The sequence below is a fragment of the Anomaloglossus baeobatrachus genome, chromosome 1 (genome assembly GCF_048569485.1).
Source record: "Anomaloglossus baeobatrachus isolate aAnoBae1 chromosome 1, aAnoBae1.hap1, whole genome shotgun sequence".
Lineage (NCBI taxonomy): Eukaryota > Metazoa > Chordata > Amphibia > Anura > Aromobatidae > Anomaloglossus > Anomaloglossus baeobatrachus.
In genome coordinates this window covers 527161546-527176965 of record NC_134353.1, presented here as the reverse complement: position 1 = coordinate 527176965, position 15420 = coordinate 527161546, and the positions used below count along the sequence as shown (strand labels likewise).

The window sequence follows — 15420 nt, the reverse complement described above, 5'->3', positions numbered from 1 at the left end:
TTGAATAATAAATGACCCTCTGAATAAACTTTTCTCAATTTAAAAAAAAAATAAAAAAAGAAATAACATTCTTTTTTGCTGCAGTGCATTTCACACTTCCAGGCTGATCTACAGTCCAAATGTCACAATGCCAAGTTAATGCCGAATGTGTAAACCTGCTAAATCTGCAGGGGGTTGAATACTACTTGTAGGCACTGTATGTAGGCTAGTGCTAACAGCACATTACATTTTTGTATTGTACATATCTTATACTGTTACTGAATATGTATTTGATATTTGAACACTTTCTTTTTTTCTTGACTCTTATAGGAATTTTAAAGAGATTGGACTGGCTGCTGGATTTAATCAGTTACATAAGAAACATAGCTTATAAGTCCACGCCTTTGCAAAATGTTCTCCTGAGTAAGGTAAAGCAAATTTATGTCTTGTAAATGGAAAACATATCATTTTATTATGCCATCTATGGACCACAATGTATAAATACGAACTGATGGAGGATTTTATGCTCATTTTCCTTTTGTTTTTTAGTTACATTTATATTAGTATTTCTTCTTGTTTAGGGAGTGGACTTCCTGCTGCATGTTTTTGCTGCGTCAGTGGTGGTCTGGGGTGATCACGCTACACCTTTACTCCTTGGGATTCATGGCAGCTGGTTGGCATGGAATCAGGAATCGACATTTGTGCCTGGTTCTTTGGGGAAGCAGTCTATGGACATTTTGACAGTAAATGAATGTATTACTGCATTACCAGCAAGCTTACAGTCACTATTAGCAAAAGAACCTTGGAAGGCACATACTCAGAAGGTACAGTACAGACTGTATATAATTGATATTGTATGTATGAAGCTAGCTTTTACACATTATGGAATCCATCAGCATGATAAATATTTACAGCAGGAAGGCTAGCACAAGATAACTCGACCCCTCCTGTCATTTGCTCTCAGGGTACTGTGGCGCCCTGGCCTAGCCAGGTTGTCACAGATAACAACATACAAACACACCGGCCAAACAAAAACCCTTGTTGCCTCCCTCCAGTGTCTGATGTTCACACCAGGTGGGGCGGAGCCAAGCGGTTGGCCCCACCCACCAAGGAGTTCACAGGCCTGGAGGTCGGGAAAAGTGACAGTTGAGTGTAGGAGTTTGAAGTGAGAGGAGCAAGCACTTGGGTGTCTAGGTTTGTGGCCCAGGCACTGACAGCAAGGTTGGCAGACGGTGGTGGCCGTCTGCAGGAGTGGTGGAGCAACGCGGAACCATAGGACCGGGGTCGGGCGACGGCCCGCCGGTACCGACCGGGGAGCGAAGTGAAGCCAGCACACACAGGCAGGGCCATCGGACCCCGACCAGGCTTGGAGCCGCCGACAATAGTCAGATCCGAATGTGACTGGAACCCCAGGGGTTTCACAACAGCAAAAGTCCCGATTGAAGGCAACAGCCCACACCGTGAGGGTATACAGCTACCGCCTAAGGCTAAAAACCCAAGAGCCAGCGTCTGCGGGCAAACAAGCTCCTCCGGTACCCATACACCGGGGAGCGGACTACCGTTGGGAATCCAAAGTAGTCAGAAAGAGAACATCAAGGTGCAGGGAAAGACAGCCGCCATCACCTGTCCGGGGAGAAACACTGTAGCCGGCTGCGGGACCCGTCCATCCAGCCGTTTGGTTTACCGAGGACTTTGTACCTTTCTTGCTGAGTGAGTACACCCATGCCATCCGGCACCGCGCCGTGCTGTCCCTGCAACCCTGCACCTCGCCAACCCTGCCTCCCCGTCACATCATCGGGCCCCGGGACCACCGACCCCTTCCCACGGAGGGTGAAAACAACATCCCAGCTGCTCCTTACCATCGCTCCCGGGATCCCCGTCATCAGCAGCGGTGGTGCCTATCTTCACCACGACCCATGGGTGGCATCACGGACTAAACTCCCCAAACCAACCACCCCTTTCACTCACGGGCGAGGAGCGCCGCTCGAGTCCCCGGATCCGGCCCACCACTCGAGCCACCGAGCAGCAGCGCCGGACCCGAGCGTTAGCGAGCACAGCGCAGTGGCGTCCTCCCCGCCCGCGACAGTACTCTATTTGCATATACAGTATATCACAAAAGTGAGTACACCGCTCATATTTTTGTGAATATTTTATTACAATGTCTTTTACTGGAACAATACTGAAGATATGACACTGATACAATGTAAAGTAGTTAGTGTATAGCTTGTATTACAGTGTAAATTCGGTGTGCCCTCTAAATAACGCAACAGAGTCATTAATGTCTAAACCGCTGGCAACTAAGGTGAGTACACCCCTAAGTGAAAATGGCCATATTGTACCTAAAGTGTCAATATTTTGTGTGATATAATGTTGGAATATGAAGGGAGGGGATCTTGCTCTGCTTCAGTATGTCGCAATACATGTTGGCTTTTATGGTTCCCTCAATGAACTGTAGGTCCCCACAGCTGGATTACTCATGAAGCCCCAAACCATGAAACTCCCACCACCATGCTTGACTGTAGGCAATACACACTTGTCTTTGTACTTCTCACCTGGTTGCCTCCCACACGCTTGACACCACAACTTTTTGCAACAGATCTTTGCAGGATCCGTTCTAACGGATGATTACAGGACATGTGAACTCAGCTTTACATTGTATCAGTGTAATATCTTCAGTGTTGCTCCATGAAAAGCTATAATATAATATGTACAACAATGTGAGGAGGGTACTCACTTTTGTGATATAGTGTATATGACAGACGGATGGGAGAAGTCTAAAGGGATGCTTTACTTGCTGCAACATCGCTAGCGATTGCTAGCTATGTCGAGCGCGATAGCACCCACCCCCGTCGTACATGCGACATTTGGTGATCGCTGCCGTAGCAAACATTATCGCTACGGCAGCGTCACACGCACATACCTTGTCAGCGACGTCGCTGTGACCGCCGAACAATCCCTCCTTCAAGGGGGAGGTGTGTTCGGCGTCATAGCGACGTCACTGCAGCATCACTAAGCAGCCGGCCAATAGAAGTGGAGGAGCGGAGATGAGCGGGACATAACATGCCGCCCACCTCCTTCCTTCCACATTGCCCGTGGAGGCAGGTAAGGAGATGTTCGTCGCTCCTGCGGTGTCACACACAACGATGTGTGATGCCGCAGGAACGACGAACAACATTGCTACGTACGAGACAACGATTTTTGGTGTTTGGACGACCTCTCCAAAACCAACGATTTTTGTCTCTTTTGCCATTGTTTAAGGTCGCTCGTACGTGTTACACGCTGCGATGTCGCTAACTACGCTGGATGTGCGTCACAAACACCGTGACCCCAACGATAAATCGTTAGCGATATCGCAGCGTGTAAAGCACCCTTTGCTCTTTTCAGTCTTTGACTTTACATACCAAACTGCTATCTAACGCTACAAAGTCCTACTCTGAGATCCTGTCAGCATGTTCAAGCATATACTACTCGGCTGCATTTAAAAGGAGAGGCAATAATGTACATATTGTAATAAAAGTGAACAGGATATGGGAAAGAGTGACATCAGGGGCCAGCTAGGAAATCTTGTGTCTATGCAAATCAGTTGTCTCCTCACTTCTGAGCTGACACCACTAGAATTGCCACAGCAATGTCAAGAATGGAGCTTTGTAGCAGATTTGATTTCCACTCCATTCATTGTGTACGGGACTGCCATTACTCCCCTAATTCTGGCAGTCGTATAGACAATGAATAGAGTTGATGTTCATTATGCTGTTGAGCGCTGTCTGCAGGGTCGCTGGGGGGTCTGAACAGTCAGACCCTTAGCAAACAACAAGTTATCCCCTATCCAGGGAATAACTAGCTATTTTTGGAAAAACACCTTTATGACTTAGGAAGGAAAGGTAAACATCAGCAGAGGACAGGGAGGGGCGGACTGGACAGGAGGACACGTGTTATTGGCATCAGTCCACTAGTAGATGTTTAGATGCTAGAATTGAATTATAAGAGCTTTATACACTGTGTGCTGCCTGATGCCGCAACGACCATGTTCAGTATGTAGTGAATGTGCATATGAGTGCATCCATGTATATAGGAAGTGCATCAATGTATATGGTAAGAATTCATATGTGTGCATCCATTCATGTAGCAAGCACTCTGTGTAGGGCATCTACTGTATGACTGGCACTATACTGTGTGCAGAATTATTAGGCAAATGAGTATTTTGATCACATGATAATTATTATACATGTTGTCCTACTCCAAGCTGTATAGGCTTGAGCCAACTACCAATTAAGTAAATCAGGTGATGTGCATCTCTGTAATGAGGAGGGGTGTGGTGTAATGACATAAACACCCTATATAAGGTGTGCTTAATTATTAGGCAACTTCCTTTCCTTTGGCAAAATGGGTCAGAAGAGAGATTTGACGGGCTCTTAAAAGTCCAAAATTGTGAGGTGTCTTGCAGAGGGATGCAGCAGTCTTGAAATTGCCAAACCTTTGAAGCGTGATCACCGAACAATCAAGCGTTTCATGGCAAATAGCCAATAGGGTCGCAAGCAGCGTGTTGGGCAAAAAAGGCGCAAAATAACTGCCCATGAATTGAGGAAAATCAAGCGTGAAGCTGCCAAGATGCCATTTGCCCCCAGTTTGGGCATATTTCAGAGCTGCAACATTACTGAAGTATCAAAAAGCACAAGGTGTGCCATACTCTGGGACATGGCCAAGGTAAGGAAGGCTGAAAAACGACCACCTTTGAACAAGAAACATAAGATAAAACGTCAAGACTGGGCCAAGAAATATCTTAAGACTGATTTTTCAAAGATTTTATGGACTGATGAAATCAGAGTGACTCTTCATGGGCCAGATGGATGGGCCAGAGGCTGGATCAGTAAAAGGCAGAGAGCTCCACTACAACTCAGATGCCAGCAAGGTGGATTTGGGGTACTGGTATGGGCTGGTATAATCAAAGATGAACTTGTGGGACCTTTTCGGGTTGAGGATGGAGTGAAGCTCAACTCCCAGACCTACTGCCAGTTTCTGGAAGACCGCTTATTCAAGCAGTGGTACAGGAAGAAGTTGGTATCGTTCAAGAAAAACATTATTTTCATGCAGGACAATGCTCCATCACATGCATCCAACTACTCCACGGTGTGGCTGGCCAGTAAAGGTCTAAAAGATGAAAAAATAATGAACTGGCCCTCTTGTTCACCTGATCTGAACCCCATAGAGAACCTGTGGTCCCTCATAAAATGTGAGATCTACAGGGAGGGAAAACAGTACACCTCTTGGAACAGTGTCTGGGAGGCTGTGGTGGCTGCTGCACGCAATGTTGATCGCAAACAGATCAAGCAACAGACAGAGTCTATGGATGGTAGGCTGTTGAGTGTCATTATAAAGAAAGGTGGCTATATTGGGCATTCATTTTTTGAGGTTTTGTTTTTGCATGTAAGAAATGTTTATTTCTAAATTTTGTGCAGTTATATTGGTTTACCTGGTGAAAATAAACAAGCGAGATGGGAATATATTTGGTTTTTATTAAGTTGCCTAATAATTATGCACAATAATAGTTACCTGCACAAACAGATATCCTCCTAAGATAGCCAAATCTAAAAAAAAAAACCACTCCAACTTCCAAAAATATTAAGCTTTGATATTTATGAGTCTTTTTGGGTTGATTGAGAACATAGTTGTTGATCAATAATAAAAAAAATCCTCTAAAATACAACTTGCCTAATAATTCTGCACACGGTGTATGAAAGAGACATTGCTGTTATGTTACTGGAGGTTGTGAAATAGCTGGGTAATAATAAAACATAACTTTTAATAGTGCATTAAAATATCTTTGGGGAAGCGAACAAACATACATAAACAATGATCACAACCGATATAGTCAGGCAGAAGAAATAGGCCTGAGGGTTAGCTAACCAATATCCGTATGAAATATTAGAGCCAACTATTGGGAATAATTAACACCAAATAGTGGATAATCTCTATAAAAAAGCAAAGAGTGCCACTGAACACCCACTCAAACACCCTTAGCAATAAGGCGTCAATAACAGAACAATCTCACTAGTATCTCATCATAAACCGAAGTGGATGTCCTGATGACTGTTGGATCTTGTGCATAGCTACACCATACCCCTCAAATACCGAACCGCAGATGGCGTGCTCCAGTCTCCCTACGCGTTTCGTTGTGGACTCGTCAGGGGAGCTGCACTGGATCAGAGCACCAAAAAACACCACCTAAACAGAGGTAGATCCAGCAGTCATCAGGACCTCCACTTCGGTTTATGATGAGATACCGGTGAGATTGTTGTTATTTACGCCTTATTGCTAAGGGTGTTAGGGGTACTTTACACGTTGCGACATCGCTAACACTATATCGTCGGGGTCACGTCGTTAGTGACGCACATCCGGCGCAGATAGCGACAACGCAACGTGTAAATCCTAGATGGAACAATGAACGAGCACAGAAGCGTACAATCTCGCTGATCTGTGTAACGTCGTTAATTTCCATAATGTCGGATCGACCGCAGGTACGATGTTGTTTGTCGCTCCTGCAGCAGCACACATCGCTGTATGTAAACCCGCAGGAACGACAAACATCTCCTTACCTGCGTCCCGACGGCAATGCGGAAGGGAGAATGTGGGCGGGATGCTATGTCCCGCTCATCTCTGCCCCTCCGCTTCTATTGGCCGGCCGATTAGTGACGTCACGGTGATGTTGCTGTGACGACGAACGCACCTCCCCCTTGAAGGAGGGATTGTTCGGCTGTCACAGCGATGTCGCTGAGCAGGTATGTGCGTGTAAAGCTGCCGTAGCGATAATGTTCGCTACGGCAACAATCAACACATATCGCATGTGCAACGGGGGCGGGTACTATCGCGCTGGACATCGCTAGCCGATGCTAGCGATGTCGCAGTGTGTAAGGTACCCCTTAGAGTCTTCAGTGGCACTCTTTGCTTTTTTATAGAGATTATCCACTATTTGGTGTGAATTAGTCCCAATAGTTTGCTCTAATATTTCATACGGATATTGGTTATCTATCCCTCGGGCCTATTTGGTTCTGCCTGACTATATCTGTGTAATCATTGTTTATGTATGTATGTATGTTTGTTTCCCCAAAGATATTTTAATGTGCTATTAAAAGTTATATTTTATTATTACCCAGCTATTTCACAATCTGAACCACTCGGGGTAATTTGTTCTTGCTATTATTTTTTATGTTACTGGAGGAGATAAGATTAACACAATTGTGTATTACAATTTTTGCCTACATTTAAGGAATTTTTTGTAATCTGTGGCCTCTAATGTCAGGGGGGTTCTGGCGGCTGTTCCCAGCCAATCACAATTTGTTGGTATATAGTAGTGATATGCCTCCATATTTTTTGATGGGAAGAATACTATATATAGAATAAGTAACCTATTTGACCCTATCAACCATCTTAGAGTCCATATAAACATAGAGGAATCCAAAACATAGGACAAAGAAACTCCTTTAAAAATTGTGAAACCTTTACTGTATAATTATTTACAAAATATTAAAGGGAACCTGTCATCAGAAATTTAGCTTTAAACCTAAAAGTTTCCCCCTCTGCAGCTCCTGGGCTGCATTCTAGTAAAGGCTACTTTACACACTGCGATATCGGTCCCGATATCGCTAGTGTGCGTACCCGCCCCCATCTGTTGCGCGACATGGGCATATCGCTGCCCGTGCCGCACAACATCGCCCAGAGCCGTCACACATACTTACCTGTCCGGCGACGTCGCTGTGACCGGCGAACCGCCTCCTTTCTAAGGGGGCGGTCCGTGCGGCGTCACAGCGACGTCACTGAACCGCCGCCCAATCGCAGCGGAGGGGCGGAGATGAGCGGGACGTAACATCCCGCCCACCTCCTTCCTTCCGCATAGCGGCCGGGAGGCAGGTAGGGAGACGTTCCTCGCTCCTGCGGCGTCACACGCAGCGATGTGTGATGCCGCTGGATCGAGGAACAACCTCGTTACTGCTGAAGTAACGATTTTTGGGAATTAGGACCCGTGTAGCCGATTAGCGATAAATCACGCTTTTGCGACGATTTTACATCGCTGAACGCTGTTACACAAAGCTATATCGCTAACGATTGCGGAAGTGCGTCACCAAAACCGTGACCCCAACGACAAAATTCAGGCGATATCGCAGTGTGTAAAGCCCGCTTAAGGTTCCTGTACTTTTTGTGCCCCCTTTGAAACCAAATTAAACACTTTATAAAGTTGTACCTTTTTGTCTGCCATTCTTGTAAATTCTCCATGGGGGCGGGCTCTCTTGCGTCCGTTGCTGTCCCTCCTGCAGATTGACGCCGTCCCCCATTGCTCCATTTCATATCCCAGGACGCCGCCCACTGCGCCCGAGGTTCCGTGCACGCGAGGACACCTGGTGACGTGGTCGCAGGCACGAGAGTATGGGCGGCGCTGTGATTGCATCGCAAGTGCCCGCCCATCATCTCGTGACCGCGATCTCCCCTCTGCCTCCAGTGTTCTGTGCAAGCGCTGGAAGATGACCCGACGTCACCTCCTTCCCATCATGCCCTGCAGCAGGAAATAGATGGGAGGAGCAAAGCAGGCCACCACAGGATACGAGGAGACGCGGAGAGGATCTGAGCGACGTACACAGTAAAAAAAAAACATGTAAAATCAAACAAAGACACACATTGTCTTCTGAAAAGTGAAAAGCACTAAACGTTTTTTTTGGGGGGTTTTTTTGTAACCTGTGTTGTGCTGCTCCGCTTTTCCCATCTATTTCCTGCTGCAGGGCAGGATGGGAAGGAGGTGACATCGGGTCATCTTCCAGCGCTTGCGCAGAACGCTTGAGGCAGAGGGGAGACTGCGGTCACGAGATTATGGGCGGGCACTTGCGATGCAATCACAGCGCCGCCCATAATCTCGTGCCTGCGACCACGTCACCAGGTGTCCTCGCGTGCACGGGGCCTCGGGCGCAGTGGACGGCGTCCTGAGATATGAAATGGAGCAATGGAGGACGGCGTCAATCTGCAGGAGGGACAGCAACGGACGCAAGAGAGCCCGCCCCCATGGAAAATTTACAAGAATGGCAGACAAAAAGGTACAACTTTATAAAGTGTTTAATTTTGTTTCAAAAGGGGCACAAAACGTACAGGAACCTTGCTAGAATGCAGCTCAGGAGCTGCAGAGGGGGAAACTTTTAGTTTTATTGCGAAATTTCTGATGACGGGTTCCCTTTAAAAAACAAAATATTAAAATCTGGGAAAGTTACAAAGTTAAGAATACAAAAACCTTCAGGAGATAAAACATTGAAATAAGATTGTATTTGTCAAAAAACATATTTCGGTATAGAATCCAACAGAATCCCTGCGGATGCTATTTAATATTAGTATTAATATTAAATAGGATCTGTTTGGATCCAAATCATAAGTAATATATCTTATTCCAATATAAAGGTATTAGATTTCTATCAAATCTCAGTACATATCTTTGAAAAATGATATATTGTGCAAAGGGCTAGTGCTGTAATCTGAGATAAAACTGTTTCATTTATTGCCCTTAGCAGAAATTAAATTCCAAATGTCAACATAGTGCACCTACATCATTCAGACAAAAGCCCTTATATGCATTCTAAAGGCCGCTTTACACGCAACGGCTTCGCTAACGAGATGATGTTGGGGTCACGGAATTCGTGACGCACATCCGCCCTCGTTGCGATGTCGTTGCGTGTGAAATGCACGAACGACCGTTAACTATCAAAATTACTTACCTAATAGTTGATCGTTGATGCATTGTTCCTTTCCCGATTATCGTTGCTGTTGCAGGACACAGGTTGTTCGTCGTTCCTGCGGCAGCACACATTGCTACATGTGACACCGCAGGAACGAGGAACATCACTGTACCTGTGGCCGCCCGCAATGAGGAAGGAAGGAGGTGGGCGGGATATTCGGCCCGCTCATCTCTGCCCCTCCACGTCTATTGGGCGGCCGCTTAGTGATGCCGCTGTGACGCCGAACGAACCGCCCCCTTAGAAAGGAGGCGGTTCACCAGCAACAGCGACGTCGCTAGGTAGGTATTTGTGACGGGTGTTAGCAATGTTGTGCGCCACGGGCAGCGATTTGCCCGTCACACACAACCGATGGGGGCGGGTACGCTCACTAGCGATATCGCTAGTGATATTGCTCGTGTAAAGCGATGATCTAAATAAATTACAAAATCTCAATCCAATAAGATATAATAAAGTGCTATAATAAAGTGTAGGTGAAAGTACCATCAGTTAAATGTCACCTGAGGACTCCTTAATACATGTTTCACGTTGCTTCCTCAGAAGGGGTACAAGGAGATGTGAGCTAGGAGTGTATTTAAAGGAGTTTTCCCATCAGTAGACCTTGGAATAATAATCATTTATACAATGGTGTGTGTTTAGAAAAAAAATGTTCCTGCGCTGAGATAATCTTATATATGTGTCCCTGCTATGTACTGTGTAATGACCGTGTCTGACCGTACAGGGACATGGTCTGATCATATCACATCTCCTGAGCAAAGGAAGTATATAGTCATTACAGCATGGGGTCTTTCTGTGAGGTAAAGCATTTCCGTGCCCGTTTTTACAAAACGTCTTACCTCCAAGAAAGAATTTGCAACCCCATGCTGTAATGTTTGTATATTGTATTATCTTTTCTTTTTTTTACCTCACAGAAAGACCCCATGCTGTATTGACTGTATACTTCCTTTGCTCAGGAGATGTGATATGATCAGACCATGTCCCTGTATGGTCAGACACGGCCATTACACAGTATATAGCAGGGACACATATATAAGATTATCTCAACACAGGAGATGTGGTATGATCAGACTATGTCCCTGTATGGTCAGACACGGCCATTACACAGTACATAGCAGGGGCACATATATAAGATTATCTCAGCACAGGAGATGTGGTATGATCAGACTATGTCCCTGTATGGTCAGACACGGCCATTACACAGTACATAGCAGGGACACATATATAAGATTATCTCAGCACAGGAACATTTTTTTAAACACATCCAATTGTGGAAGTTATTATTATATAGGATTTTCTTTGTCCTGTGTTTCAGATTTCTCATTTGGTCTATGGGGATATTTGATAGACTACAGCACCCCCATGTGTCCGCCCCACTCATCACTGGTTGTCTACGGCAGTGACATGAGGCAGCAGTCATTGTGAATACATGCTTTCACACTGGAAAGCACTGTATCTTTCCTAATTAATAGTGCAAGATGTTGTATCAGTTTAGCATGACGACAATTCTATATTTCAACATGGAAACATTGTGATAACATAAATTGCATAAATCGTGAGCACTTAATATTGCATGTTCCTTATAATCTTACAAATTACATTATCCTACTGTATAATACGTAGTGTGACCTCTGGCTCCAGGTCCTGCTGGACTCCCTGAGTAGTAAACAGTGCAATGACAGCGTGTAGACAGCACTCCAAAATTCTAAAAATGATAAATTTGTGTGTTTTACAAGTACTTTGTTTAGAAAGTGAAATACTTAGAATATTTCATTACACAGATGTTTAGATGCAGCCTAGAAATTGTAAGATGTGGCATGAGTCAGAGAACATCATGTTTCTACGGAGTATCTCCAGTAAGGGCGGCTTTGCACGTTGCAACATCGCACGTGCGATGTCGGTGGGGTCAAATCGAAAGTGACGCACATTCGGCGTCACTTTCGACATCGTAGTGTGTAAATCCTAGATGATACGATTAACGAGCGCAAAAGCGTCATTATCGTATCATCGGTGTAGGCTCCGACTTTTTCATAATTACGCTGCCGCGACAGGTACGATGTTGTTCCTCGTTCCTGTGGCAGCACACATCGCTGTGTGTAAAGCCGCAGGAGCGAGGAACATCTCCTACCTGCCGCCGGCGGCTATGCGGAAGGAAGAAGGTGGGCGGGATGTTTACATCTCACTCATCTCCGCCCCTCCGCTTTGATTGGCCGCCTGCCGTGTGACGTCGCTGTGACGCTGTACGACCCGCCCCCTTAGGAAGGAGGCGGGACGCCAGCCAGAGCGACGTCGCAAGACAGGTGAGTGCATGTGAAGCTGGCATAGCGATAATGTTCGCTACGCCAGGAATCACAAGATATTGCTGCTGCGACGGGGTGGGGACTATCGCGTGCGACATCGCAGCATCGGCTTGCGATGTGCCAACAAGCAAAAGCCCGCCTAAGTCCTGCTGTGAAGACACTTGATTCATTATGGAGAAATATGAATATTTAATCTACTAATGTCACCTGAATTCATTAATATCACAAGAGGGAAAGCCATAGTAGCAACAACACCTGTGTAAGGGAGGAAATAATACGTCAGGTCATCCAGTGATCGACAATGGCCACAGTGGACAGAGATGTGCTGTCCGACTCTGTTCACAGTTGAAATCGGCTGATCGATGGCGATGCAGATTGTCAGATAATCAGATGATCAGATATATCATAAGGCCAGATAACCCCTTTAAGCATTTTATAGTTTTCTGTAAGTAATGTTCTAGAATTCAAGCTGACATAAATTAATGATGTGCCAGTTACTGGATTATTTCTTGGCTACTCAAGCTTGATTGATGACTATTCATTCTAAGACATAATCATTTTTCTCTTTAACAGTTTATTGATTGGATGATGAACCTCCTTGAAAGTCCTGAAGGAGTCTTATCAGAGGCATCCAGAGGAATTTTGGAAGGTATGGCCACTGTTTTATTATATGAATGCAGTGAATGGGACATTTGGTTCAAGGCTGTGAAGCTGTTTAGGAGACATGACACTGGCAGCCTATGGAATAGTTATTCTATAAAGGGTATTCAAGCAGATTCCATTTTGAAAAACATCTGAAGAAGTGCAAACTAAACGCTCCTAAGAATGCACATGTGCAGTCCTATGTAAATACGACTTGTGCGTATGTTCAATCCATTGAGCGTTTTTTAACGGCTTCGGAATAAAACAGTGAGCTCTCTTCAGGCGGTTTCCCGTTCTGAAGACCTTCTATACTTTATAATAGTCAATGGAAAAGCTCAAAAGACAACCATGCGTCTATTAGAAGGTTTTGCCAGTGTTTTTGCTTCAAAAAGTGTTAGTGGTTTATTAATTGTTGAATGGCATTAAAAAAAAAATATGACAAGAAAACACCAGTACCAAACACATTAAAATGCTTCTAAAGACTCTACAGGAGAAAAAATGACAGTGTTTCCTGAAAAGTTCTCCTCTTGGAAAAAAGATTGCGTGAAAGTACCAGATTAACTAGTAATTCAGATATAAAACCAAGAATGCACCAAATGGGGATAATGTACAAATATCAAAATATAAATAACCGTGGCATAGCAGAGTCAGAAAGGGCCAAAAGGCTGTAGGTTAGACAAAATTAAGTTGGACCAATATCCAAAAGGAAAAACAGTGTACATTTGGTGTGCCCTCTAACTGAGCGCACACACATTAAAGGGAATCTGTCACCCTTTTAAGTTTTTTTAATTATTAATATGGGCATACAGGTGACATAAAATTAAATTAGCCATAGCTATATGTCTCCTGGATGAGGCGTCGTTTTGGAAAAAATCCTCTTTTATATCTTCTGTCTTCCGGGCTATGGGGTGTGTGCTGCTCAGGAGATAAGTCTGCCTCCCGGCTTCATTATACAGGATTCTTCCTCCCTTTCTCTTTAGTATGCCTGTGATGTCAGGTGCGCGGCTGGAAATCCCGCGCCTGTGCATTCTGCTTGCCATCTCTCCCCTGCACTGTGAAGTAGCAGTGACTCCACGGTGCCTGCGCACAGCAAAATTGCAGACTGCGCTCTTCCGTGGGCAGTCTTTAAATTTGATGTGCACAAGTGCCACATAGTCACTGCGACTTCACAGTGCCTGGGAGAGACAGTAGGCTGAATGCGCAGGTGCGGGATTTCTGGCCACGCACCTAAAGCTTGATAGTGGGAGTGTCATGGTTTAGGGCTGCATGAATGTTGCCGTCTGTGGGGAACTTCCGTTCATTGCGGGAACCATGAATGCAAACTTATAGTGTGAGATACTGATGCAGAGCATGATCTTCTCAATTCTGAAACTGGGCCACAAGGCAGAATTCCAACATGAATAATAAAACTAGGAGTACGGTTCTGCACTGGCTAAGCATGTCTCCAGTCCTAAATCCTATTGAGCATCTGTGTGGCATCCTCAAACGGAAGGTGGGGGAACCCAAGATCTCTAATATCCTCCAGCTCTGTGATGTCGTCATGTAGGAGTGGGAGAGCGGCTCCTATGCAGCTCTAGTGAACTTCATGCCCAAGAGAGTTAAGACAGTGCTTGAAATTAATGGTAGCCACACCAAATAATGACACTTTGGGCACAAGTTGAACATTTTTACTTAGGGGTGTTCTTACTTTTGTTGCCAGCGGTTTTGACATTAATGCCTGTGTGTTGAATTATTTAGAGGGCACACCAAATTTACACTGTTATACAAGCTGTATACTGACTACATTATATTGTATCAGAGTGTCATATCTTTGATGTTGTCCCATGAACAGATATAATAAAAATGTGAGGGGTGTACTCACTTTTGTGATATACTGTAATTTTGGAAAAGACCATTTATCAGGCGGGGTGCATGAAGAGAGCATGAGGATCTTGTTGGGAAGGTGCTAATGGTGGTGTCCTTTGTATTATGGACCTGACAGTATGTAGGTATGTGAAACCAGTAATTCAGGTCATGGGCAATCTAGTTGATTCTTATTTTTTTTTTCTTTCAGCTTCACTTTATAACTTGAGAGGTCTTCCAGAGTTTAAGAGGAAAGCAGTGTGGACCAGAGCCTACGGCTGGTAGAGACCTGCTGTGTCCTATCACCTAGCCAGTGTGCGATTTGTGTCACTAAGATACTGATGCTTACTGTAGCATTTTGTTCTGAAAATGTGAAAGTAAAATGCCAAACTGTTTTTGGACGAAAAGAAGTGTCCTTTATAGCTGAAATTACAGTCAGCCACATATACTAGCCATCACAATAATGTCCTGTATTTATTACTATAGCGCTTGTATCGTATCCTGAAATAAACTTTCTCCATCCAGGTCAATATATTATTTACATTTCTGTACCTGTGTTCTTCTCTAAAATGCCTGTACACCTTCCTCAATTGCAGCATCTGAAATAAACATCTATGGTACATCTTCATTTTGTATTTGTATTCTTGGTTAAAGTAGGAATTGAATGGCTTTCTACAGCTTTATACTCCACAAACATGCGGGAACAGGAAAAAGTCTTCCTAAAAACTGTTGGCTGAAATGGGTTTTTTTTATGCCTTAATATTAGTTTTCATTGGAAATAAGGGACCTTTTATGTACATAGCCTGATATATCATTGGTCTACTAAGATTCAGTTTGTGATGTGGGTTTTGTTCCTGAGAAAGGGCCAAGAATCCAACATCTTTGAAGACATCCTT

At 44.6% G+C, this 15420-nt stretch overlaps 1 protein-coding gene across 2 annotated transcripts in view; it reads left to right on the top strand.

The window, feature by feature from the left end:
- The window catches only part of FOCAD (focadhesin), a 334145-nt gene extending 319007 nt beyond the window's left edge, over positions 1 to 15138 (top strand). For both annotated transcript variants that reach the window (XM_075316251.1, XM_075316242.1), the window contains exons 41-44: positions 310 to 407; positions 561 to 803; positions 12614 to 12689; positions 14736 to 15138. In XM_075316251.1, the coding sequence (XP_075172366.1) occupies positions 310 to 407; positions 561 to 803; positions 12614 to 12689; positions 14736 to 14809 (491 nt within the window). In that variant the 3' untranslated portion in view covers positions 14810 to 15138. The remainder of the gene's footprint in view (positions 1 to 309; positions 408 to 560; positions 804 to 12613; positions 12690 to 14735) is intronic.
- The last annotated feature ends 282 nt before the right edge of the window (positions 15139 to 15420 follow it).